We start from the raw sequence: 26,562 nt of genomic DNA on the forward strand, positions 1-26,562 counted from the left end.
TTGTCCCGACTTTCAAGAATCTCTGAGCTAATTTCCTGCTATTCTAAACATTTTGCCATGAGACTGAGAGAATATTTTGCAGTTTGAAAGCTAATTTACTGTAATTCTAAACATTTCTTTCATGGCTTATGACGTGTTCATATGCTATCTGGGGGGCCCGACCTCTGGGGGGATCCCAACCCCCGCGATAAGGGTTGGAGCCCCCCAAAGCTCATGGGGGTGTGTGCTATGTCAGTGGTCACATGGTGTTCCTCTATGAGAGATAAGATGGCCGGCGGTTTCATTTTCAGGGCACTCCAACATTCCTCACATACTGTAACTGAACCTGTCCCTTTAATTAACATCACCTCATCTGCCCAGACAAAACGACTGTGGGTATGTATGCCTGTGTGTAGGTGTGGGTGTGTTTGAAAGAAAATGGCTGTGTCCCAATACTGTTAACATGCATCCGTTCCTTCCTCCCTTCCTTGAGGGCCATATCTTAATATTCCAGATTGTTTAACCCAGGTAAAGAATGCAGACCAGACTTTGAATGAATCTTCGTCAGGATGCATTTCTAAAGAATTGGGAAGGGCCAATATTTGAGCGTGTTAATGTAACGTGTCATGGCTGGCATAATCTGAGCATAGGAGAGAGGCTCATTTAGAAGTCAATGCTTCTAAACTCAGCAAAAAAAGAAACGTCCCTTTTTCAGGACCCTGTCTTTCAAAGATTATTCGTAAAAATCCAAATAACTTCACAGATCTTCATTGTAAAGGGTTTAAACACTGTTTCCCATGATTTCTCAATGAACCATGAACAATTAATGAACATGCACCTGTGGAACGGTCGTTAAGACACTAACAGCTTACAGACGGTAGGCAATTAAGGTCACAGTTATGAAAACTTAGGACACTAAAGAGGCCTTTCTACTGACTCTGAAAAACACCAAAAGAAGGAGGCATGAGGACTGCAGATGTGGCCAGGGCAATAAATTGCAATGTCCGTACTGTGAGACGCCTAAGACAGCGCTACAGGGAGACAGGACGGACAGCTGATCGTCCTCGCAGTGGCAGACCACGTGTAACAACACCTGCACAGGATCGGTACATCCGAACATCACACTTGCGGGACAGGTACAGGATGGCAACAACAACTGCCCGAGTTACACCAGGAACGCACAATCCCTCCATCAGTGCTCAGACTGTCCGCAATAGGCTGAGAGAGGCTGGACTGAGAGCTTGTAGGCCTGTTGTAAGGCAGGTCCTCACCAGACATCACCGGCAACAACGTCACCTATGGGCACAAACCCAACGTCGCTGGACCAGACAGGACTGGCAAAAAGTGCTCTTCACTGACGAGTCGCGGTTTTGTCTCACCAGAGGTGATGGTCGGATTTGCGTTTATCGTCGAAGAAATGAGCGTTACACCGAGGCCTGTACTCTGGAGCGGGATCGATTTAGAGGTGGAGGATCCGTCATGGTCTGGGGCGGTGTGTCACAGCATCATCGGACTGAGCTTGTTGTCATTGCAGGCAATCTCAACGCTGTGCGTTACAGGAAAGACATCCTCCTCCCTCATGTGGTGCCCTTCCTGCAGGCTCATCCTGACATGACCCTCCAGCATGACAATGCCACCAGCTATACTGCTCGTTCTGTGCGTGATTTCAGAATGTTAGTGTTTTGCCATGGCCAGCGAAGAGCCAGGATCTCAATCCCATTGAGCACGTCTGGGACCTGTTGGATCGGAGGGTGAGGGCTAGGGCCATTCCCCCCAGAAATGTCCGGGAACTTACAGGTGCCTTGGTGGAGCTGTGGGGTAACATCTCACAGCAAGAACTAGCAAATCTGGTGCAGTCCATGAGGAGGAGATGCACTGCAGTACTTAATGCAGCTGGTGGCCACACAAGATACTGACTGTTACCTTTGATTTTGAACCCCCCTTTGTTCAGGGACACATTATTCTATTCCTGTTAGTCACATGTCTGTGGAACTTTATGTCAGTTTATGTCTCAGTTGTGGAATCTTGTTATGTTCATACAAATGTTTACACATGTTAAGTTTGCTGAAAATAAACGCAGTTGACAGTGAGAGGACGTTTCTTTTTTTGCTGAATTTACATTATTGGAGGTTTGTCCATAAATCTGCTCATACCAACTCTTGTCCGGTCCAGATGTGGCCTTGGATATGGCCTTGGATGTGGCCTTGGATGCGGCTTCGGATGTGGCCTTGTTCTTGCGCTGGCTTTTGCTTAGGTTGGAGTATCCTGTAAAACAGGTTTGGTTGGTATCTGAGAGAGCAAAGACGTCTTGATCCCTGACAGATTTGTGTTGTTGAATGGTGAACGGCAAAGGGAAAAGGAGAGGTTAGAAGGGTAGGGAGTGCTACTTGGAGATACAGTTCAAGTTGAAAAGTGTAATTGAATGAAGGTCTTTGGTTTGTCAATAGGAAAACAAGGAGGACGAATTATCAAATTCTCTTCAAATAGTTATGTCAGTAAACCTACCTGGTTTTGGGCAGATAGTCAGTATCTGGTCGTTGTAGTAGAGATTGTAATAAACATTGACTGGACACAAATAGCCGTTCCCAGTACCTTGTCATATTTATACAATCCACTAGGTGGCTCTCCAGGGCTGAGAACGTCTGCATGGATGTCTTGAATGGGTATAGACACCATTTGCTCTTTACATAGACAACCAAACATATAACCATGAAAGACAACTGTCGGTGTTAAGACATTGTTTGTGTGTCATTTTTTTGTCAGGCCATAAATAATTATATATAGTAGCTATTGTCACGGGTTGTGAAGGATCATATCTAACCTAGATGATGTGAAATGTTTGGCCATTGTCAAAGCTGGAAATAACCTAGACTGAATTGCATCTCTCTCTCTCTCTCTCTCTCTCTCTCTCTCTCTCTCTCTCTCTCTCTCGCTCTCTCTCTCTCTAGCTCTCTCAGGATCGCTGCGCAGCGCAGCTGGCTCGTGTGGAGCGTACCGACTTCCTGTACCCCATGTTCATCGGGGAGGTGGCTCATGTCAGCGCCGAGATCACCTACGCCTCCAAACACTCCGTGGAGGTGCAGGTCCACGTGATGTCAGAGAACATCCTCACAGGTAACCATAGCGACAGTCCATTATGCGTACCTCTTCCAATAATAACGTCAAGTGTGCCCTCCTTCATATCGATGGATGTCATCGGATATTCAAATGTAACACTTGCTGTCTGAGAGTGTGGCTGGCCACAACACTTTTGGACGACCAATTAGCCAAATATTGTACTTTGGAATCGGCTCTGGGTGGGTTAACGAATGACCTCATCGTGTTTGGCGGTGGTCGGTCACTAGGGGGCAGCACAGCGTAAGTCAAAGAACAAAATGGAAGGAAAATGCTTCCTATTGTGTACTCTTGGGCCCAAAATGAGAGCTTGACATTAATGTTGCTTCCATTGACAGTTTACTTCTATGATGACATATATGTGCTTAGTCGTGAATGGTATGGTTTTGTACCAGAATAATGGTACCTCGCTGACATCGTCTGTACAGTACAATCAAATGCTTGAGAATGGAAAGACTTGGTGTTTACATATGTTGACATTTTGGTGTAGCTATTTAACTTGATATGTTGTTGCTCCAATGGTGTGAGTGCAGTTATCGTCTTCGTATCTCATAGTTACTCCTCAATGAGCTGCACACATCAGTCCCCTGCCTGGTCCCCAATTCATGATTTTGCATTATGTGTGGACTAGCTACTATGTATTGGGACATTAGCTGTATATCCACATTAGCTGTATAGCCATATTAGCTGTATAGCCACATTAGCTGTGTATCCACATTAGCTATATATCCACATTAGCTGCATATCCACATTAGCTGTATATCCACATTAGCTGTATATCCACATTAGCTGTATACCCACATTAGCTGTATATCCACATTAGCTGTATATCCACATTAGCTGTATATCCACTAGCTGTATACCCACATTAGCTGTATATATACATTAGCTGTATATCCACAAATATACAAATATAGACTCCTGTTAGAGGTTGGATATTGGAAGGTACACACACACGGCTAAAACACACACACACACACTTATGATTCAGGTACACACACACACACACACACACACACACACACACACACACACACACACACACACACACACACACACACACAGACTCCCCGTGGATGAAGGGAGCGAACAGCACAGTGGCACGGCCTGACATGCTCTTCTGACCCTGAAATGTCAGCTGACATGACAATGCTGCGAATGACTGTCCGAGCAGTACTCTGATCATATCTGTGACCTCAACGGAAAGCAGCAGGAGACAATCCAATGCGCATCTTGGCCAAAAAAGGCTGTGGCCATTAATTCTCTTTGAAGTAAACACACAGAATAGTCATGTATGTTATGAATGTTGGTGTGTTTTGTTTGGATCCTAGCATCGCCACAGTGAATACAATGGACATTCCCACTAGCATGCTAAGCTAAGATAATGTACATTTGTGTGTTTTAGTTAAAAGTAGACTCAGCGAAATGAGGCAGATGCAAAAAGTAAACAGCATATTGGGTCAATTTCCGCAACAACTAAGAGCGTTGAAGCGCGAGGCTCAAATTCTCCGCTGTTTTGGTACCCTGGGTACCACGCTGTGTACAGCCTGAAGTGAACCTGTGCACATGCGCAGATACTGTGTGTGACTGTGTGAGAGTGAAGTCTTGCATTTCACTCATCTCAATATCTGAGGTGCTGCTTATGGCAATGTCATTTCACTGAGTCTACCTTTAAGATCAATAATGGATCAGAGGAAAGAGAGCGAGAGAGAGAGAGAAAGGGGAGATGAGAGAGTGAGAGAGCGAGAGAGAGAAAGGGGGGATGAGAGCGAGAGAGAGAAAGGGGGGTGAGAGAGAGCGAGAGAGAGAGAGAGAGAGAGAGAAAGGGGGATGAGACAGAGAGAGAGAGAGAGAGAGAGAGAGAGAGAGAGAGAGAGAGAGAGAGAGAGAAAATCGAGATGATTGAGAGTGAGAGAGAGAGAAAGGGGGGATAAGAGAGAGGGGGATGAGAAGAGGAAACAAAAGTGTGATCCCCCAGGCGGCCGTTGCCACAGCAACAATGTTTCTCCGTGTGGCAGGAGCAGGTTGGGAGACGCGGGGGCAGAGCGATGAGGATGACAGGTGGAGAGAGAGGAGCTAGCTGATGCTGCTGATGCTGCTCCACACAGGCACAGCCAAAGACACCCTTCAGTCAGGGTCCTTCCTGAGGGGACGGACTATAACTAGCCATGGGGGAAGTCTATTAGGTCTGTCCTATGAAATACAATGGACTGGAGTGGGCATTTTAACAAGATGGCTCTTGTTCATTTCCATTCATTCTGTATCCTACTCACTTCGTCCACTAAATAGTATAGAAGTATGACATTCTGAACACAAACAAATGCTAGCAATGTTTAGGATAGCAGGGTTTCTCCCTTTTGGCATGGGACATATTCTCCCTGTGTGTGTGTGTGCATGTGTGTGTATGTATATAGGTGTGTATGTTTGTGTGTGTGTGTGTGTGTGTGCATGTATGTATGCATGTGTGTTAATTTGTGTGTTTGTGTATGTGTGCCACTGTGTGTGTGCTGTGTCAGTGTTTGGCCCTTTAAAGGCTCCTGCAGGCCCTAGGGGAAGAGAAGCTAACGGGAGCAGACATTATTTGCTTCTGTCCTTTCCACTCAGTGTCAGGCGTCACAAACAGCGGCCCAGTCGGCTACAGACGCCGTGTGTGTGTGTGTGTGTGTGTGTGTGTGTGTGTGTGTGTGTGTGTGTGTGTGTGTGTGTGTGTGTGTGTGTGTGTGTGTGTGTGTGTGTGTGTGTGTGTGTGTGTGTGTGTGTGTGTGTGTGTGTGTGTGTGTGTGAGAGAGAGAGAGAATGTGCGTGTGAGTGTGTACCAGGGCTTCTGTGGACACACACTTGCCTCTTTATCGCTTCTACATCTATGGCTGTTTTCACCAAGTGACATTTGAGATTTCGCCCTCTTGTGCCTCTTTTTTGACCATAGCCTCCCAAGCATACTCGTCTACCTTGTACAGACCAATTATAATTCCACAGTCCTATTCACTGATAGACGTGTTGTGGTAAGGGTTTGATGGTTTTGTATATTCATAGAAAACTAGCCTCTATACTCTTCTTCCCTGGGAGACGGATGGACGGCTGGGTACTGGGTTGTGTGTGTTAATGTAAATGTGTGTGTGAGTGTTTTTGCTGGTGTGTGAATGTGGTGTGTGAGCGTGTGTGTGTGTATGTGTATGTCTGCACGTGTGTTAATATAGATGTGTGTGTGTGTTGGTACATACGTATATGTACTGTGTGAGGGGTGTGAGTGTGTGTGCGTGTTTGTGTTTGTGTGGTCACATGACCGGGCTCCCAGGTTCCTCACAAGCAGTCAGTGTGCATCTCGTCAGCGTGGCCTCACTCACACTCCCCCAGGGGAACTCTGGGTACTGTGTGCACAAGCCGTGATGATTTTCCCCGCAGGGCGGACCATCCACACACACACACACACACACACACACACACACACACACACACACACACACACACACACACACACACACACACACACACATTTTAAATACTTTACTTGAATCCACAAATCACATTACATCAAGAAAGATTTAAACACGTCAAAGGTATTGAATACAAGGACACTTAAGGATACAAAAAAAACACTTTCTCCACACAGCTAGGCTGCCCATAATGGCTGAAACAGAGAAGTACCTTGCCAGTTGCTTTGCTTTTGTCTTAGACAGGCCGGCAATCTGAAGGCCACGTACCGTAAGCCTATGTACGTGGCCAAGACTGCCAAATATCAGTGCCACCAACTTGCAAGTATATCCAAGGCTGTCCAAGCGTGATAGAGGGGCTGGTATTTAAGAAGCCTTTCAGCAAAGGCCTGCTCCATGTAACAATCAAATGAGCAACCCACTTCCAAAATGAGCACCTCCCTCTGGCCTTCACCCACAACAACAATATATGGCGTATTTGGAACACAGGAAAACACATTATCATCAACATCAAACACACACACACACAATTGAGCATAATTGTCTCGCATGTAAACAGTCACATCTCAGTCATCCATAGGGAGCAGAGATTTACTCTACTACTCACTGAAGTTTTCACATCAGATGTAGCCTATCCACTACCAACTCTATAGGATTTGGGGCTAAATTCTCAGACAATAAGACTAAACACAATTCCTCTTGTGCTCTGAGAAATACATTGTTGTGTGAATCATTGAGCATCAATCAAATAAGCAAATGTTTACTCCATTCAAAAAGCCGTTACTTTAGTTTAAAGTACACTGTATGATGACTAGATTTAATCCTGCCCTAAAGTATATTTATAGTCTATCTTCCCCTCTGTTCTGTTCAGCAGGCCGGCAGTTCTGCATTGGTTTTAGCTTGGCTCACTTCTATGGAAAGTCTGTGGTTTTGAGCATCGGATCAAGTGTTAAACAATCTCTGCTGTCCTGTCTTTGTACTTGGAACACATTGTTCTAAAATATGGATTATTTTGGGATGGGAGGGATAGAAAGAATGATCTTGGGGCCATCTCTTCTGGGGTTTGGATGCGGAGTGTTTAAAGTCACTAGGAATGGAAGACTTCCCTTGGAGAATTCCCAAGAATGGGATGAAGGATTGACTAGGGAAGGGGATGTGAATGTACTTTGTGCTTCAGACTAGTCAAGGATAGTCTCCTCACCTAAGTGAATTCCACATACAAATGTAGTTTGAATTAGCCCAGTCGGGGAGCAAATTTCTCTTCTTCTTAGATTTAGCAAAATTTAAACATCTCTTCCCCTTCAGTCCTCCAAAACAAAAACAAAGAAGAGTTTGTTTATTCCAAGGATTTGAATGACTTTGGTAGCAAGCAGGACTAAGGTAACACTGAAATCAGCTTTTAGGGAGCGGTAATGAGGTGACCAATAATGGTTGCATTTTGAGATCAACTGTGCTGGCGAATTTAGCGTGTATTGATGGTTGAACGAGAGATCAGCTGGCGATATTCTGGTGGCCATCGATGGTTGCAATAGGCCCGTCAAGACTACGACGCCATATCAAACATTCACTTATGCAATATTATCCATTTCAAATTCTGAGCCAGTGATCTGATAGCATTGCACTCCTCTCCCCATCAGTTCGAAAGGTCACGAATTGGAGTGGGAATCGCTTTCATTCGGATTCTTCCCTCGTCCCTTCCCCTCCCACCCTCTCCCCTACATTTGAGGTCCAGTAGAGCTATTTATAGCCTAGTGTCAGTCTTGGTGAGCTGAGGATATGTAAATAAACCTCTGCTTCCTCATATGTGAGGGACTTCCTGGGTGGTAGAGAGCAGTGAGCTAACGAGGCCGGGTGAAGCGTGCCCGATTCTGCGCATGGTTGGCATGGCAACGCCATCTGTCTTCACAGCTATAACTTGGGCGTGAATGCAAATCCCAAATGCGGTCTTTCTTGTCACAATTCCTCTTCCATTCAGAAGCTGCGCTATGTTTTTACAGACTACTACTATGTGGTGTGCCGACCAAGTCTACGTACAGCATGTAATAATGTGTGTGATGCTTGTTCCATTGTCAGCTACTAAGTCTCTGTTTAGACAGGCAGCCCAATTCTGATATTTTTCCACTAATTGGTATTTTGACCAATCACATTTGATCTTTTCACATCAGATCTTTTTCAGAGCTGATCTGATTGGTCAAAAGACCTTTTAGTGAAAAAAAACATCATAATTAGGCTGCCTGTCTAAACCAAAGATGTATATATACACTAGATGACTGATAGGGAGAGCTGTGTTAAAGCCACCCTGCCTCCATCTTGGCATCCCCACCAGTGTAAAACATATTTTAAAAGCTATAGAAAGGCATTTATTAATGTCTACATTTGTTTTTTGCCACATTTCTATATTACAGGCACCTTAAACGCATACTTTAAATGATATTGTGTGAACTAAATATAAGAATAACATTTTTCATTTAAGTATAGTATATTTTTTGGAGCTTATTAGTGTTATTGTCCCCACTAAAACAAAGAAATACTTAAATACATGTAATTTTGTCTTTGATTTTTTTTTTTTTTTTATACTGTAGAGTTCTATTCATTCCTATGGCGGACTGCTCCTACTGGGGAGTGCCAATATGGTCGACCGGTGGCTTCAAAGCCTCTCAATGGTCAATACATAGCGACAACAATCCAGGGTTTATATACATCATTGTTCTATTTATTTTTATTTTACCTTTATTTAAGTAGGCAAGTCAGTTAAGAACAAATTCTTATTTTCAATGACGGCCTAGGCACAGTGGGTTAACTGCCTTGTTCAGGGGCAGAACGACAGATTTGTACCTTGTCAGCTCAGGGATTCGAACTTGCAAACTTTCGGTTACTCTGTCTTAAACAGCCTAACGCCTCGATCACACCGGTAGCGTCATTGCGCAAAATGGTACGCAGCATCAACAAAAGTTCAACATTCACCTTCTGCTACCATTTCTGTCAAACCGTCTACGCATACAGTTTGACGCATAGTTAGATAACATATGCAACACACAGAACACACTGCAACTGCCTCTGCAATGCAATGCTGCAAGGCAAACGTAGCATTCCGTTGGAAATGAATGTACTTCTGGTGTACCATAACACAATGACGCTGTCGGTGTGTTCAAGGAGTAAGGAACACAATGGTGACAGAGGATATTATTGTGACACAGAACAAAAATATAAATGCAATATGCAACAATTTCAAAGATTTTACTGAGTTACAGTTCATATAAGGAAATCGGTCAATTGAAATAAATTCACATGACTGGGAATACAGATATGCATCTGTTGGTCACAGATACCTTTAAAAAAAAGGGTAGGGGTGTAGATCAGAAAACTAGTCCGTATATGGTGTGACTATTATTTGCCTCATACAGCGCGACACATTTCCTTCGCATAACGTTGATCAGGCATGTTGATTGTGGCCTGTGAATGTTGTCCCACTCCTCTTCAAGGCTTGTGCAAAGTTGTTGGATATTGTGGGAAGTGGAACACGTTGTCGTACACATGGATCCAGAGCATCCCAAACATACAATTGGTGACGTGTGAGGTGAGTATGCAGGCCATGGAAGAACTGGGACATTTTCAGCTTCCAGGAATTGTGTACAGATCCTTGTGACATGGGGCTGTGCATTATCATGCTGAAACATGAGCAGTGGTGGAAAAAGTACCCTATTGGCATACATAAAAGTAAAGATACCTTTATAGAAAATGACTCAAGTAAAAGTGAAAGTTGCCCAGTACAATCCTACTTGAGTAAAAGTATTTGGTTTTAAATCTACTTAAGTATCAAAAGTAAATGTAATTGCTAAAATATACTTAAGTATCAAAAGTAAAAGTAAAAGTATAAATCATTTCTAATTCATTATATTAATCAAACAATACTGCACAATGTTCTTGTTTTAATTTATGGATAGCCAGGGGCACGCGCCAACACTCAGACATCATTTATAAATTTGGCAAGTGTTTAGTTAGTTCGCCAGATCAGAGGCAGTAAGGATGATCAGGGATGTTATGTTGATAAGTGTGTGAATTAGACCATTTTCCTGTCCTGCTAAGCATTCAAAATGTAACGAGTACTTTTGGGTGTCAGGGAAAATGTATAGAGTAAAAAGTACATAATTTTCTTTAGGAATGTAGTGAAGTAAAAGTAAAAGTTGTCAAACAGATAAATAGTAAAGTAAAGTACAGATACCCCCAAAAAAATACTAAGTAGTACTTTCAAGTATTTTTACACCACTGAACATGAGGTGATGGTGGGGGATGAATGGCACGACAATGGGCCTCAGGATCTGGTCATGGTATCTCTATGCATGCAAAATGCCATTGATAAAATGCAATTGTGTTAATTGTCTGTAGCTTATGCCTGCCCATACCATAACCCCACCACCACCATGGGGCACACGACGCCATACATGCTGTCTGCCATCTGCCCGGTACAGTTGAAACCGGGATTTATCCTTGAAGAGCACACTTCTCCAGCGTGCCAGTGGCCATCGAAGGTGAGCATTTGCCCACTGAAGTCGGTTAAAACGCCAAACTGCAGTCAGGTCAAGACCCTGATGAGGACGACGAGCACGCAGATGAGCTTCCCTGAGACGGTTTCTGACAGTTTGTGCAGAAATTCTTCGTTTGTGCAAACCCACAGTTTCATCAGCTATCCAGGTGGCTGGTTGGTATCAGACGATCCTCCAGATGAAGAAACCGGATGTGGAGGTCCTGGGCTGGTGTGGTTACACAGATAAATAGTAAAGTAAAGTACAGATACCCAAAAAGTAGTATTAAGTATTAGTAAGTATTTTTACACCACTGAACATGAGGTGATGGTGGGGGATGAATGGCACGACAATGGGCCTCAGGATCTGGTCATGGTATCTCTATGCATTCAAAATGCCATCAATAAAATGCAATTGTGTTCATTGTCTGTAGCTTATGCCTGCCCATACCATAACCCCACCACCACCATTTGGGTGTCAGGGAAAATCTATGGTTGTGAGGACGATTGGACGTACTGCCAAATTCTCTAAAATAACGTTGGTGGTGGCTTATGATAGAGAAATTAACATTAAATTCTCTGGCAACAGCTCTGGTGGACATTCCTGCAGTCAGCAGGCCAATTGCACACTCCCTCAAAACTTGAGACATCTGTGGCATTGTGTTGTGTGACAAAACTGCACATTTTAGAGTGGCCTTTTATTTTCCCCAGCACAAGGTGCACCTGTGTAATGATCATGCTCTTTAATTCGCTTTTTGATATGCCACACCTGCCAGGTGGATGGATTATCGTGGCAAATGAGAAATGCTCACTACCAGGGATGTAAACAAATTTGTGCACAACATTTGATAGAGAAATACGCTCTTTGTGCGTATGGAAAATTTCAGGGATCTTTTATTTCAGCTCGTGAAGCATGGCATTTACATGTTGCGTTTATATTTTTGTTCAGTATATAAGATGATGGGAATTAGTAGAACATAATTTGTTTCAGTGTGATGTGGTGCACAATGTGCAGCACAGTTCATATCTATGCTGTCTATATCTAGACAGATCACATGAACAGTCCTAGATATGACATCATTATGCAATTGGGAGGTCTTCATCACAACAGTCTGGGTGATAATAATGAAGCCTCCCTGTATGTCAATGTACTACTGCTTCTGCTAAGAGGTCCTGGTTTTTATGGCACAGGTGTGCACTTGCCCCTGATAACGCAGCAAGGATAATGATCAACTTTATGGGTAAAGCGCTTTTCAAACATTACTCTTAAAGTGCTACATATAAAGGTAATCAATCATAATGTTAATAATCCAAAAGACATTCTGCTCTTCTGTTGCACTCTGCATATGAGTTCCCTGATCGGATTGAATACCGACCTGAGTTAATTAGGTTGCATGGCCAGGAGCGATGTGATATGAAGAGTGGGATCTTTGCATACCTCACCTACAATTTCCTCTGTGCATCTGTTGTGTACAACAAAAAGTCAACCCCCCCTCACACACACACACACACACAAAACACACTCGCAGTTAGTTAGCGAAGAACTGAAAATACCTCGTCAAGAAGGAGCTGATATCGCCATGACATTAGCTTCACGGTTCGTTTTGTTATTTTGTTTGTTTTGTTCAGTGTTCGTTCTATAATTAAAGAACAATGTACACTTATCACGCTGTGCCTTGGTCTCCTCCTTACGATGGCCGTGACACTCTCGTTATTTCTATCATATCCCTATATGTTTGTTGCGGCATGTCCTTGCTATTTTTAAAAGTGGACTCAGCAATATGACATCCTCACACACAGCGGGGTGACTTCCTGCTTACAGATATCAACATTGACAAACAAATCACTAACAGTTCCTTCCAAAAGGAGGGCGCTAATTGAAAAGAGGCAATAGGCTGTCTTGGCAGATTTTAGTCTTATTGTTGATATTGTGTTTGATAATGTCAAATTGCTGATTGTACCTTTCACTCGCTGCAGATGTTTGAAGAACTGGGAGGGCATGAAATGCTATGTCATAGTAAACTCATGTTCACTTTCACAGGGGCTACGAAGATGACCAACCGGGCTGCGCTCTGGTATGTCCCCTTCTCTCTGGAAAACGTGAACAATGTCACAGAGGTGCCTCCCATCAAGGTATGTCAATGCACAGAGAAGGATGAAGTTGACCCTAGACACTGACCTATGGTTAGTTTAGCATTTCCCTCACATGATGGTTACCGTGCGTGTGTCCCTTCTAGTATGCCAGCCCGGGGCAGGAGGAGGAGGGGAAGAAGCGCTACGAAGCTCAGAAGATGGAAAGACTAGAGACGAAGGAGAGGAACGGAGAGCTGCTCATGCCTGTGTCTGCCCCAGGTAAACACCACTTACCCCTATTGCTGACCTCTGACCTCTAGGACTTATGGGATTTATCTCCTCCATACGATCTAAACCCTAAGGTTTGGATAGAGGGCACATTTGCCATAATGGCAAAGATAGAATTAGATAGAGGACACACACCCTGTGTCTAAATTGGAGCAGTAGCATAGATATCACCAATTAGAAGAAAGTCTGTTTAGCCTAGGGGTTAAGAGCTTTGGGTTAGTAAAAAGGGACACATGCAAAGGTTGCTGGTTTGAATCACCAAGCCCACTAGGTGAAAATCTGTGGATGTGTCCTTGAGCAAGGCCCTAATTGCGCCTGTAAGTTGCTCTGGATAAGAGCATCTGCTCAATGACAAAAATGTAAGATTGCTCTGTTTGAGAACCATGTTTGAATTCCCCCTAGTTGTAAACTAAATGAATGTAAAAGTGTGATGGCTCAGTTGGTTTGGCCATGGTGCTTCTGCCTCTCTCGTCACAAAGTAGTTACTAGTTGTATTTGATGTAGGCACCAGAAAGTATACATTTCATCACATAAATCACTCTTGCCCTAGTAAATAAGTAAAGATCAGTTGAAGTGCCAGCTTAAACCGAAGTAGTACAAAGTATGGTATAATTTCAATAGTGTGTGTATTACTGGTGAATAGCTGATCTGACAGTAAAATAGTGGGTAAAATAGCATGTTGTTTTTCTTTCTCCATTTAATTTTGATTTTCCTGGTTCGTTTGACCTGCTGCACAGACAGAACAACAAAAGGTATGTCTGTATGGATTTTCAAAAGACTGCATGCATGTCAGCACAGAGATATTGGGACGGATGGATGGAATTGTTCCATTCTTGAACGCTTCGCAAAGTATTCCTGGTTATTTTAGTAATACTGAGGCCATTTAACTGTCTCTCAATACTTATATTTCAACCTTTTTCTGTCTGTGCGTGTGTGTTGCAGAGCCCTATACGGTCGGCTTTAGCCAGTCCAGTCTGATCCATCTGGTGGGGCCTTCAGACTGCACGCTGCATGGCTTCGTACATGGAGGTGAGTAAATCCGCTCAATCACTAGTGTGTGTGTCATTCAACAGAGTTTTAAAGGGTTTGTAAATTCCGGATAGAGAGTAAGGAAGGGAGAGACAGAGGCAGCAGCATCCAGCCAGGATGTCTTATGTAATCACGACAGTGCTAGCATCCTCAGCAGCGTTCTCTGCATAGCGTCCTTAATGAGCCACTCCATGTGAGCGAGGAGGGAAGCATGAAAAGGGCACAAACTGCATTCTAAATGGACGCCGCCGCTTGTTCCTCATTTGCCTCTTAATTGGACACATTCCTCAGTGGGTCCAAATTAAAAAGTCAGACATTTCACATCAGCCTCTTAACTGTGTCTCCCCCCCCCCCCTCCCCCCTCCCCCCCTCTGCCCCCCACGTCTCTGCTCTCTCTCTCTCTCTCTCTTCTCTCTGCTGTTATCTATCCTTTCCCCTCTTCCCATGTCTCTTTCTCTCTCCTCCTTTCTGTTTATTTCTTCGTTCCCTCTGTAGCGATCAATGCAAATGAATACGGAAATGTAATATTGTCGCACAACAACAACATTGACCTGACACATTATCACTGTGTCACGTTGACTATCAGTTAGACCTTTTCAAATCTGCTGTTGCTTAAAGAGATTGAAACTTCAAAGGACTGCAAGTGAATGCAGGTTGTTGTTTTTTTGCTCAGTATCTGTAAAATCTGATATTCAACACCTGTAACGGCGTTCCTCCTCCTCTTCATCCGAAGAGGAGGAGCAGGGATTGAACCAAGGTGCAGCGCGTTGAAATGACATACTGAAGTTTATTTAACAAGAACAAAACGAATTATACTTGGAATGATACAAAATAACAAAAACGAATGTAGACAGACTAGAACGACGAACTTACATGAAACATGAAGAACGAACGAACAAGTACTTACTACAAAACAAAACGACGAACGAACGAAACAGTCCCGTATGGTGAAAACATATACACAGACACAGGAGACAACCACCCACAAACAAACAGTGTGAAAAGCCAACCTATATATGGTTCTCAATCAGAAGACAACGTCAAACACCTGTCTCTGATTGAGAACCATATAAGGCTGATTACAATAGACCTAAACATAGAAACACAAAACATAGAAATGCCCACCCACACTCACGCCCTGACCGACTAACACATACAAAACAACAGAAAATAGGTCAGGAACGTGACAACACCATCTCCGGCCATCTGTAGAAGGTAAACACAGAACTTTTCCCGTGCGCTGATCTGTATTTCTCTCCGATGGCCATTCTTGTGGTAATGAGCACATCACAGATGAGGAGCAACAAGGTTCCCAGGCCGCCAGTTATCGATCGCTCATCATACACAGCTAAAGTCATCGTGGGCCATTTTACCCCTCTCTCGCTCTCACTCCCTCCCTCTTTTCATATAATGAAGGTTTTCTCTTTCATCGTATCTCTTGCAGGATTTCCATGCTAGACGGGGATGGTCCTATGGAGTGTTGTTGGGAATACCAATAAGCTTGTCTGCAGGGTTTAATAGTACAGTGGTTGAAGCCGCTGCCTGATGCAGAGTTTTAAAGTTAGTACATGTGCTGGGAAAGCCTTGGAATGTAGTGTGTGTGTGTGTGTGTGTGTGTGTGTGTGTGTGTGTGTGTGTGTGTGTGTGTGTGTGTGTGTGTGTGTGTGTGTGTGTGTGTGTGTGTGTGTGTGTGTGTGTGTGTGTGTGTGTGTGTGTGTGTGTGTGTGTGTGTGCGCATGTGTTTTTGTCTGAAGAATCTTGTTGCTTTCTGAACAAAATAAACCATTAAAAACACCGTTTAAATTAACTATCTAAAAAAAAAAGATATGATTTTGATTGCGCAGCATCTTTAATGACTGATTTCTAATGACTCAGGAGATGAGTCCAGGGCAGATGAATCACCATTGATTTCAGTGAAAGTGAATAGATGGATGGGGAGCACAAGGCTCTCAGGCAGTGAGAGGGGGGCCTAAGGGGTCCATCCATGACAGAGTGGAGTCTGGACTTCAGAAGTCCTTCAAACTAGGCCAGCCCAGGGAGCCGTGACTGTCTATTCCTCACAGCCAAACTGGATGTCACAGCCACAGTTTACATGGTCAAGGACAAGTGCCTCATCAAAAGGTTTTTCTGAGTAGGCGGACACTGCCCCTAGACCTAGATGCTGATCTTAGATCAGCTAATGGATTAAGTTAATAATTGGGTAGGGGAAGCTGATCCTTTGCTTAAGAACAACTTCCATCTGCAGTCCATAGCCTGGACTCCCCACACTAGTGCTGCTGAATTCCCTTTCTCTGTTTCGCCAAAGTGTGTATCCATTCACTCCCAACCTCAGAGGTTTAAAAGAGATGGACTGGTGTAAAGAAGGTGAACATTTCCTCTCTAGCCCATGCTCAGACCAATCCAATGCTTTCAAATCCTTGAGGGCTAACTCAGCTGCTGTGAGAGGAAAGAAAGAGGATATCTCTCCCTGGCAACCATCATTCATTCTCTTTCTCTCTCTCTCACTAGCTCTCTCCTTGTGTTAGGAAGCTTTACACGTGTTTCCATGGAAACAGCTGTTGACTGCCACAGGCTTTGAGATCATGGCAGTCTGATTAAACAATAGACAAATGAATGGAAAAAAACATGGGTGATTCGAAGGTTTTGTTTAATTTCAGAATTGTTTGGCATATTGTAGCATTCATCAATCAGATGTAGTCCTGCTGTCTAACGGGGCCATGGTGTGTGTGTGTATATATATTTGTGTGGGTGTGTGTGCTTATCAATCAATCAATTCAATTCTGCTTCAATTCAAGCTGATACAGAAACTAACAAAACACATTGACCTGACTCATCACCAACATGACGGGTGCACACACACACACACAAACTGTCATTTACTGTAAGTGTTAATCAACTTAACACCAGCCTTGGCTTGTCTTGAGTGCTAGAGTCAGTCTGTCTGTTATAAAAGTGTCTCTTAAATGTTCAGAATGTAAATAAACAATAATATCTATGTATTTATTTGTTGGTCAAATCACTGTTGGTGATTACTGTTGATCAAAACACATATATCCAAGCCTTGTTTGTCCCTCCTTTTTGCTCTCCATATCCCCCTGAAACTTTGAAGCCATTTCTAGTATCGTGACACTGTTTCCTGCCAGCCCTTGATCAGCCGAAGCAATTTTTATGGTAACCATGACAGCGCCCACTTGCTATTTGTAGAATACAGCACCCACTTGTTATCTGTGCCCAGTGGGAAGTTGTTTATGCAGGAAACAGCTGCAAACTCTAAAACAGCGGACAAATATACATAAAATATGTGGCTTTTCAGGACCTCGGGAGCTACTTGCGAAAACATTAACGGGACCTGTTTCTATGGTAACATCTCATTAGGAGGCAGGTTGAGCCATTTGATTATAGCACTCGCTGCGGAGAGAATGAGAAACACAGAAAGAGAGAGAGAAAGAGTGAGAGAGATTTTATTTACCCCCGTCCGTAGGGGAGTGCTGTGTTTATAACTAAGCATCCTGGGGAGGCCATGAGTGTGGGCACGGCTGATGGGAGACGAGCGAGCACCTTGGCGCTGCCCAGATCTCCCTTTGTTATCCTAAAGCCTGGGTTTCAACTCAGAGAATGCTATTCTGTTCTTCTGAAATAAACTACATTTTCTTCATATCATGCTTCTTTAGACCTGTCTAAAATAAATTATGGATTTATGGTGAAGGTGCAGGCTATATGGATTTATTAGACTTTTTAAAATGTAGATGTTCCAAAGGTCTACATCAGTGGCTTGTAGGCTATGTGTGGAAGCCAGGAGATGCTAAATGTGTTTGTTAATTAACGGTCAATTACCGTGAGACCGACAGTTATTTGCTTGACAATCACCGGCTGACGAAATTTTGTGACCTCCACAGCCCTAGTCGGAGGTCAATCCAAAGAGAGGCCAGTCGTATCTCAACAAGCTCCGTCCCCCTTCTCGTCTGTTGCCATATTTTGAAATATACAGTCGAGACACTGACCTCTTACGCATTCCCTCCCTTGAGCAAGGCAGTTAACCCCCAACAACAACTGCTTCCCGGGCGCCGATGACGTGGACGTCGATTAAGGCAGCCCCTGCACCTCTCTGATTCAAAGGGGTTGGGTTAAATGCGGAAGACATATTTCGGTTGAATGCATTCACTTGTGCAACTGACTAGGTACCCCCCTTTCCTTTCCCTTTTCATTGTAGATGGGTTTTCTCTCCATTTGAAAGATATTTCCTGTCTGGTGGGCTGTGGAGGAGGTATAAACTCATGATGTGTCTCCAGGCGCAGGGCTTTTTCAAGCTAAACGATGGGAGGTGCTAGTGTTATGCATTAGCATTAGTGATAACATAACATAGTGTTATCCATTAGCATTAGTGATACCATAATATAGTGTTATCCATTAGCATTAGTGATAACTTAATATAGTGTTATCCATTAGCATTAGTGATAACATAACATAGTGTTAGGCATTAGTGATAAGATAACATAGTGTTAGGCATTAGTGATAACATAACATAGTGTTAGGCATTAGTGATAACATAACATAGTGTTAGGCATTAGGGATAACATAACATAGTGTTAGGCATTAGGGATAACATAACATAGTGTTAGGCATTAGGGATAACATAACATAGTGTTAGGCATTAGGGATAACATAACATAGTGTTAGGCATTAGGGATAACATAACATAGTGTTAGGCATTAGTGATAACATAACATAGTGTTAGGCATTAGTGATAACATAACATAGTGTTAGGCATTAGTGATAACATAACATAGTGTTCGCTATTAGCATTAGTGATAACATAACATTGTGTTAGACATTAGCATTAGTGATAACATAATATAGTGTTAGCACATTAGATATATTTCGGGCATTGGAAGAAATACCAGGGAATAACAAACACCATGACATAAAACTGCCATATACAGCGTATAATCCCACTCTTGACTCCAACAGATTTGACTTCGCCATTTTGAATTCCTTGATAACCCTGTCATTTCCAGGACTGTAACGTTCTAATAAACGTTGATTAAAGGCAGAGAGGGACTTCATTGCCTAAAGCCAAAGGTACCAATACATGTAGGAAAATAAACCGTGCGTATTTTGAGAGAAAAACACTAAGTTTGTTCTTGTTTACATCCAGTTCTGTTTACATTTAGTTCTGATTAATGGCTCGCTAGGAAGTGGTAGCAGTGAGCAGCAGCAGCAGGGCGGCTGCATGCACAGACACGACTTCCGACAGCTCCTGAATATATGCAAGTGGCATTTCCCTAGACCCAGGGGAAATTCAATCCGAGGTGAGATCCCATCAATTTTCACGTGGGGCTGAGAGGGGAAAAAAACAATGCAGTGTCTCATGATGCTTCATCACACACACGGTCATTGAAAATGAGCCTACACCGATGGATAATAACTTCCCCTGTCCACACACTGAGAGCACGCTGGCTGCTGTCACCTTTTTAGATACACAACCACATCAAATGGGAGAAACAAGGGAAAAAAGGAAACCGGGCAGGGACTTTTTTTTTTTCAGAGGGCAGCTTCCTGCTGTCTTCCATTGTGAAGATGAGGGAGGTGAGAACGTAAAGGATGGTATTGCCTCTCCTGTAAATGGCCTTCCACATACTGTCTATTTTTACGACATGTATTGAGGCCCCTTCTTGGTCAGGTCTCCATTGATAAAGATGTCCTTCCTCAATGGGACTTCCTGGTTCAATAAAGGTTAAATATAAATGAAAAAATTTGTTACTTTCACACCTGTATGCCATCAAACCTATTCCAGAGCCATAGCACTGGTCTAGTATACACTTTGGAGGTAGCCGTGTTGCCTATAGGCTCAACCCTTGCAAGATTATACTTTTTTTACCGTTCCAAAACGACCATTAAGCCCCATTCATGACTATCTACAGTATGTCTGCTCAACGTGCAACCTCTTGCAGGCAAGTTAAAGCACACTGCAGCACACCAGCAGGCTGCAACCTAATAAAATTAGTTCTCTCAGCTTTAACATACCCATATGAACAGCTGCATGAAACACTTTTCAGACCTCAAAGTTGTAGCATAGATCATAGTGAGCCAAAACGTATCTTTGTATTTTTGATGAACTTATAGCTCTCTTTGATCTCCAGCACCTGCTTAAAGCCACTGGATGTGTGTATGTTTCTATCTTATGGCTACTATCCTAGAACCCCATGCTTACGTTTCCTCAGCAAGAGAAGCATTGATAGTGACAGGCATTCATGTCTGGTACTGTATTACATAAGCAATCTCAAATGTGGCTTTGCATCTTTCCCAGCACTGAAGATGCTACCAGCATAATGACTATATTTGGCCTCGTCTAAATGTCTGGTACTTCGCAGAGAAAATGAGCTGTGCCGTCTCACTTCTCATGTAGAACCAGGCTACGTAATAAATTCTGATTGCAAGAAACAATCTTGAAGTTCTGATCGTTGTAATTAGGTCTTCATCAGAACTATGTGTGTGCGTGCATGTGCATAGGTGTTTGTAGGTACGCGTGTCTAGGTCTGTGCATCAGTAGGTGTGAATAGGCCATTTGTTGTCATAGAGCTCTCTGGCACAGGGGGAACGTATCAAGAGTTCTGCAGAGTTTTCTATCTTCCTGTCAGCGCTGACACCTCTGGTCGGCATCAATCTCTGGCTGTGGCCATGAAGGGCATGATTGGACAGTCTGCCAGCCCTCATACATCACATCCTGTCTCCACACAGGAAATCCATCCCCCTTCCCCTTATCTCGGTGCACTCTCAGCCGACAGCAATCTGGCATCATCAGCAATGGATGTACAGTACAACCCCTCCTAACTCTCTATTTTGCTGTAAATCTCTCTCTTTCGCTCTATCTCTTTCTCACTTTCTCTCTCGCTCTCTCTGTCTATGCAACAGAGATTCGCACCACTGATTTTGAGGCTCCAAATCGATATCAGAGATCATGCATTTGATTAGAATGGACTGAAACAAATGCAGTTGTTCCATTTTCTTACTAGGCCCAATGCCAGTCTTCCATTTTGACATTCCTAGTGCCTCCTCTTCATGAGCTAACTGTCAATACATTGTGAAAAAGGGGGAAAAAAGTGATTTAAATGGTCTGAAAAATAGACTGCAAAGTAGGTCATGTTCTCATGGCACTGAAACTGATCAATGCCGTATATGAAAGACAGAATAATTTTATTGATATACTGTGGGGGAAATTATATTAGAGGAAAGATTTGATTTAATGACAACATAGGAGTCACATGCTATCTGGTCTCCCCAGGTGTGACAATGAAACTGATGGACGAGGTGGCCGGAATCGTGGCAGCCCGACACTGCAAGACCAACATAGTCACCGCCTCTGTGGATGCCATCAACTTCCATCGCAAGATCATGCAAGGTAAGGAAATGGTAAACGGACTGTTATCCATACGGGTGTCCCTCAGATCTTAGTCCTTGGTCCCCTCCAATTTACTACAAGCAATGTAGAACAAAATGTGTCAATACTAAATAATATACAGTACATACTGCATAATTACAGGTAATTCACTTGATTGGAGATTTACTTACAGCTTTATATTAAATATATTTTATTTATTCACATGTTTATTAGCATGACTGCTGTGGTGCAACGGTACAGTACGTCCCAGCTACTTTCATGGCGCTCCTTCTAGTGTAGGCTAACCTGCTAACTGATGATTAACAGCTTCAGAACACACCATTACCTGAGAATGTGTCAAATTCAACTGCCTTCATTTTTCAACCTTCGACAAACAGCATGTTGCATGTGGATTAGCTAACCTGTGTCACATTTTAGTTTATCAATACACCGTGCACCGTATCTGTAAAAAACATGCTATTTTACCTTATTTCCCATGTACATTATTCCTGGCTAGGCTAATATTGCTTATTGTTCTAGTGAGAGGATATAAATCATTGATGACAATCCATTAATTCCTGTTCCCTTACCGGGATGTCAATACAGTGAATAATTTATTCTCTGCTTGAGCCATAATACTCTCAGATTAGCAAATGCAATAGGAGCCTTCACATAGAATGTTGATGTACTGTTGATCTTGGGTGAAGGCCATTATCAATTCAACCCGGCAGAGGGACACATTCATTTCTGAAAAATTGATATTCTATCTGCATAATTTGAGTGAGAAACTGCCAATCTGTGACACTGTTGACCCATATGCCATGTCACAGTCTTGGCTCAACAGCAATTACCCATCTGAAACTCCAGACCTGTAACGGCTGTCCTCCTCCTCTTCATCAGAAGAGGAGGAGCAGGGATCGAACCAAGGCGCAGCGAAGCTTGAACACATATTTATTAAACAAGACGAAAACCGAACACGAACTACACTTGAAATGATACAAAATAACAAACGACGTAGACTGACCTAAACATGAGAACTTACATAGACACGAAGAACGCACGAATAGGAAACAGACTACATAAACCGAACAAACCGTATACAGTTCCGTATGGTGCAAACATAACACAAACACGGAAGACAATCACCCACCACGAACACTGTGACAACGCCTACCTAAATATGACTCTTAATTAGAGGAACGCCAAACACCTGCCTCTAATTAAGAGCCATACCAGGCAACCCAAAACCAACACAGAAACAGAAAACATAGAATGCCCACCCAACCTCACGTCCTGACCAACTAACACACATAAACTAACAGAAATAGGTCAGGAACGTGACATAACCCCCCCCATAAGGTGCGAACACCGGGCGCACCAGCACAAAGTCTAGGGGAGGGTCTGGGTGGGCATCTGACCACGGTGGTGGCTCAGGCTCCGGGCGAGGTCCCCACCCCACCATAATCCATCCTAGCCTCCATCTCCCCCTAAAAATGTCCACCCTCATTCTACCCCCACAAAATCCTCTTGGTAACATCACTGACAGGGACAACACCGGGACAGAGAGATAGATAAAGACAGAGGGATAGCACAAGACAGAGGGATAGATCAGAATATAGAGGTAGCTCAGGATAGAGAGGGAGATCAGGATAGAGGGGCAACTCCGGACTGAAGGGCAGCTCCGGACAGAGAGACAGCTCTGGACTGAGGGGCAGTTCTGGGTATATAGCCGTTTCTGGCTGATATACTCAGGCAGATCCTGACTGAACGGCTCTTGACGCTCATGGCTGGCTGACGGCTCTCGACGCTCATGGCTGGCTGACGGCTCTCGACGCTCATGGCTGGCTGACGGCTCTCGACGCTCATGGCTGGCTGACGGCTCTCGACGCTCATGGCAGGCTGACGGCTCTCGACGCTCATGGCAGGCTGACGGCTCTCGACGCTCATGGCAGGCTGACGGCTCTCGACGCTCATGGCAGGCTGACGGCTCTCGACGCTCATGGCAGGCTGACGGCTCTCGACGCTCATGGCAGGCTGACGGCTCTCGACGCTCATGGCTCTTTGACGGCTCTGGCAGATCCTGTCTGGTTGGCGGCTCTGGCAGATCCTGTCTGGTTGGCGGCTCTGGCAGATCCTGTCTGGTTGGCGGCTCTGGCAGATCCTGTCTGGTTGGCGGCTCTGGCAGATCCTGTCTGGCGGGCGGCTCTGGCAGATCCTGTCTGGCGGGCGGCTCTAGCGGCTCCTGTCTGGCGTGCGGCTCTAGCGGCTCCTGTCTGGCAGACGGCTCTGTAGGCTCATGGCAGACGGGCGGCTTAGCAGGCTCATGGCAGACGGGCGGCTTTGCAGGCTCATTGCAGACGGATGGCTCAGACGGCGCTGGGGAGACGGATGGCTCAGATGGCGCTGGGGAGACGGATGGCTCAGATGGCGCTGGGGAGACGGATGGCTCAGATGGCGCTGGTGAGACGGATGGCTCTGGCCGGATACGGCGCACTGTAGACCTGGTGCGTGGTGCCGGAACTGGAGGCACCGGGCTAAGGATAAGCACCTTCCTACTAGTGCGGGGAGCAGGGACAGGGCACACTGCATTCTCAAAGCCTACTCTATCCCTGATGCGAGGTACCGGCACTGGTGACACCGGGCTGAGGACAAGCACATCAGGATTAGTAGGGGGAGAAGATACAGTGTGTTCAGGGCTCTGGAGACGCACAGGTGGCTTAGTGCGTGGTGCCGGAACTGGAGGCACCGAACTGGATACACGCACTACAGGGAGAGTGCGTGGAGGAGGAACAGGGCTCAGGAGACGCACTGGTAGCCTAGTGCGTAGTGTAGACACTGTAGGTACTAGGCTGGGGCGGGGAGGTGGCGCCGGAAATACCGGACCGTGGAGGCGTACTGGCACTCTTGAGCATTGAGCCTGCCCAACCTTACCTGGTTGAATACTCCCGGTTGCCCGACCAGTGCGGGGAGGTGGAATAACCCGCACCGGGCTATGTAGGCGAACCGGGGAAACCATGCGTAAGGCAGGTGCCATGTATGCTGGCCCGAGGAGACGCACTGGAGACCAGACGCGTTGAGCCGGCCTCATGACACCTGGCTCAATACCCAATCTAGCCCTCCCAGTGCGGGGAGGTGGAATAACCCGCACTGGGCTATGCACTCGTACAGGAGACACCGTGCGCTCTACTGCGTAACACGGCGCCTGCCCGTACTCCCGCTCTCCACGGTAAGCCTGGGAAGTGGGCGCAGGTCTCCTACCTGCCCTTGGCCCACTACCTTCTAGCCCCCCCCCAAGAAATTTTTGGGAATTACTTACGGGCTTTTTGGGCTTCCGTGCCAGACGCGTTCCCTCATAGCTCCGGTTCCTCTCTCCGGTAGCCTCTGCTCTTCTCAGTGCCTCCAGCTGTTCCCATGGGAGGCGATCCCTACCAGCCAGGATCTCCTCCCAAGTGTAGCAACCCTTTCCGTCCAATATATCGTCCCATGTCCATTGCTCCTTCTTTTCCTGTCCCTTACTCCGTTGACTCCGCTGCTTGGCTCTGGTATGGTGGGTGATTCTGTATACTTCCCCGTTAAATACTTGCTCCCAACTCCATAAGTCCTGTGTGGTGTACAGACACAGACACGGAAGACAATCACCCACCACGAACACTGTGACAACGCCTACCTAAATATGACTCTTAATTAGAGGAACGCCAAACACCTGCCTCTAATTAAGAGCCATACCAGGCAACCCAAAACCAACACAGAAACAGAAAACATAGAATGCCCACCCAACCTCACGTCCTGACCAACTAACACACATAAACTAACAGAAATAGGTCAGGAACGTGACAAGACCTGCCTTAGTCTATCTGTGTGATGTGAACTTGACAGAGCTTTTACAATTTGTGAATCTTTTATAAACAGTGTTTAACTTGAAACCTATAAAACCCTCGTCAGTGTTATCATTCCAGGGTTTATTTGGTTGTTTAGTTGTACAGGCTCATGCTTTTAGAGATGGGTTTTGTTTTCAAAAAAAGTTTCTTCATCATGTATCTCATGGAAGCCATGTTACTTGATGAGGTGCATTTGATGAGGAGCGGCAGGTAGCCTAGTGGTTAGAGCGTTGGGTAACCGCAAGGTTGCTGGATCGAATCCCCGAGCTGACAAGGTAAAAATCTGTCGTTCTACCCCTGAACAAGGAAGTTCACCCACTGTTCCCTGGTAGGCTGTCATTGTAAATAAGAATTTGTTCTTAACTGACTTGCCTAGTAAAATAAATAAAGATTTCATGGATGGAAGGAGCTCACAGTTGGTTATGTGGTAAGTACTAGCCCTTAGAAGCTAAGCAATTGTCTGAATTTCTTGCTATGATTTGGAAAACCGTAGCCGTTAGAGGCTGAGCAATGAGCAAGTTGTTGTGTTATGACATGATCCAGATACACAGTGGTGTATTTATTCTAGTAATGCCAGTGTTATGGTTGTCATCAAGCACGGTGTTCCCATCCCACGATGTAGGGATCAGTTGGAGACCGCCATAGAGGTATGTGGTCTGTTAGCATTAAGAGAGTGTAGTCGAAATGGTGCCTCTCTGCATCTCATCCATCAAGAGACCCACTTAGACCTCTCTTAGACAAAAACGCAATCAATACTGTCACTGACTCAGCTGCCTTCGCAGCATCCCGCGTAAACCAATGTGTTCGGACCGTGTGATCACTGTTGAATACACGCACCGGTGAATACACGCACAGGATGCAACCGTTTGT

At 44.6% G+C, this 26,562-nt stretch overlaps 1 protein-coding gene across 5 annotated transcripts in view; it reads left to right on the forward strand.

Moving 5' to 3' along the window:
- Positions 1–26,562, forward strand: part of acot7 (acyl-CoA thioesterase 7) — a 70,887-nt gene that overhangs the window by 17,629 nt on the left and 26,696 nt on the right. For 4 of the 5 annotated variants that reach the window (XM_071371545.1, XM_071371546.1, XM_071371549.1 and 1 more), the window contains 6 exons: positions 2,928–3,093; positions 13,088–13,179; positions 13,284–13,398; positions 14,145–14,159; positions 14,350–14,436; positions 21,719–21,835. In XM_071371545.1, coding sequence (XP_071227646.1) covers positions 2,928–3,093; positions 13,088–13,179; positions 13,284–13,398; positions 14,145–14,159; positions 14,350–14,436; positions 21,719–21,835 — 592 coding nt within the window. The remainder of the gene's footprint in view (positions 1–2,927; positions 3,094–13,087; positions 13,180–13,283; positions 13,399–14,144; positions 14,160–14,349; positions 14,437–21,718; positions 21,836–26,562) is intronic. The other variant, XM_071371547.1, reaches the window with a different exon arrangement.

The sequence above is a fragment of the Salvelinus alpinus genome, chromosome 28 (assembly GCF_045679555.1).
Source record: "Salvelinus alpinus chromosome 28, SLU_Salpinus.1, whole genome shotgun sequence".
NCBI lineage: Eukaryota > Metazoa > Chordata > Actinopteri > Salmoniformes > Salmonidae > Salvelinus > Salvelinus alpinus.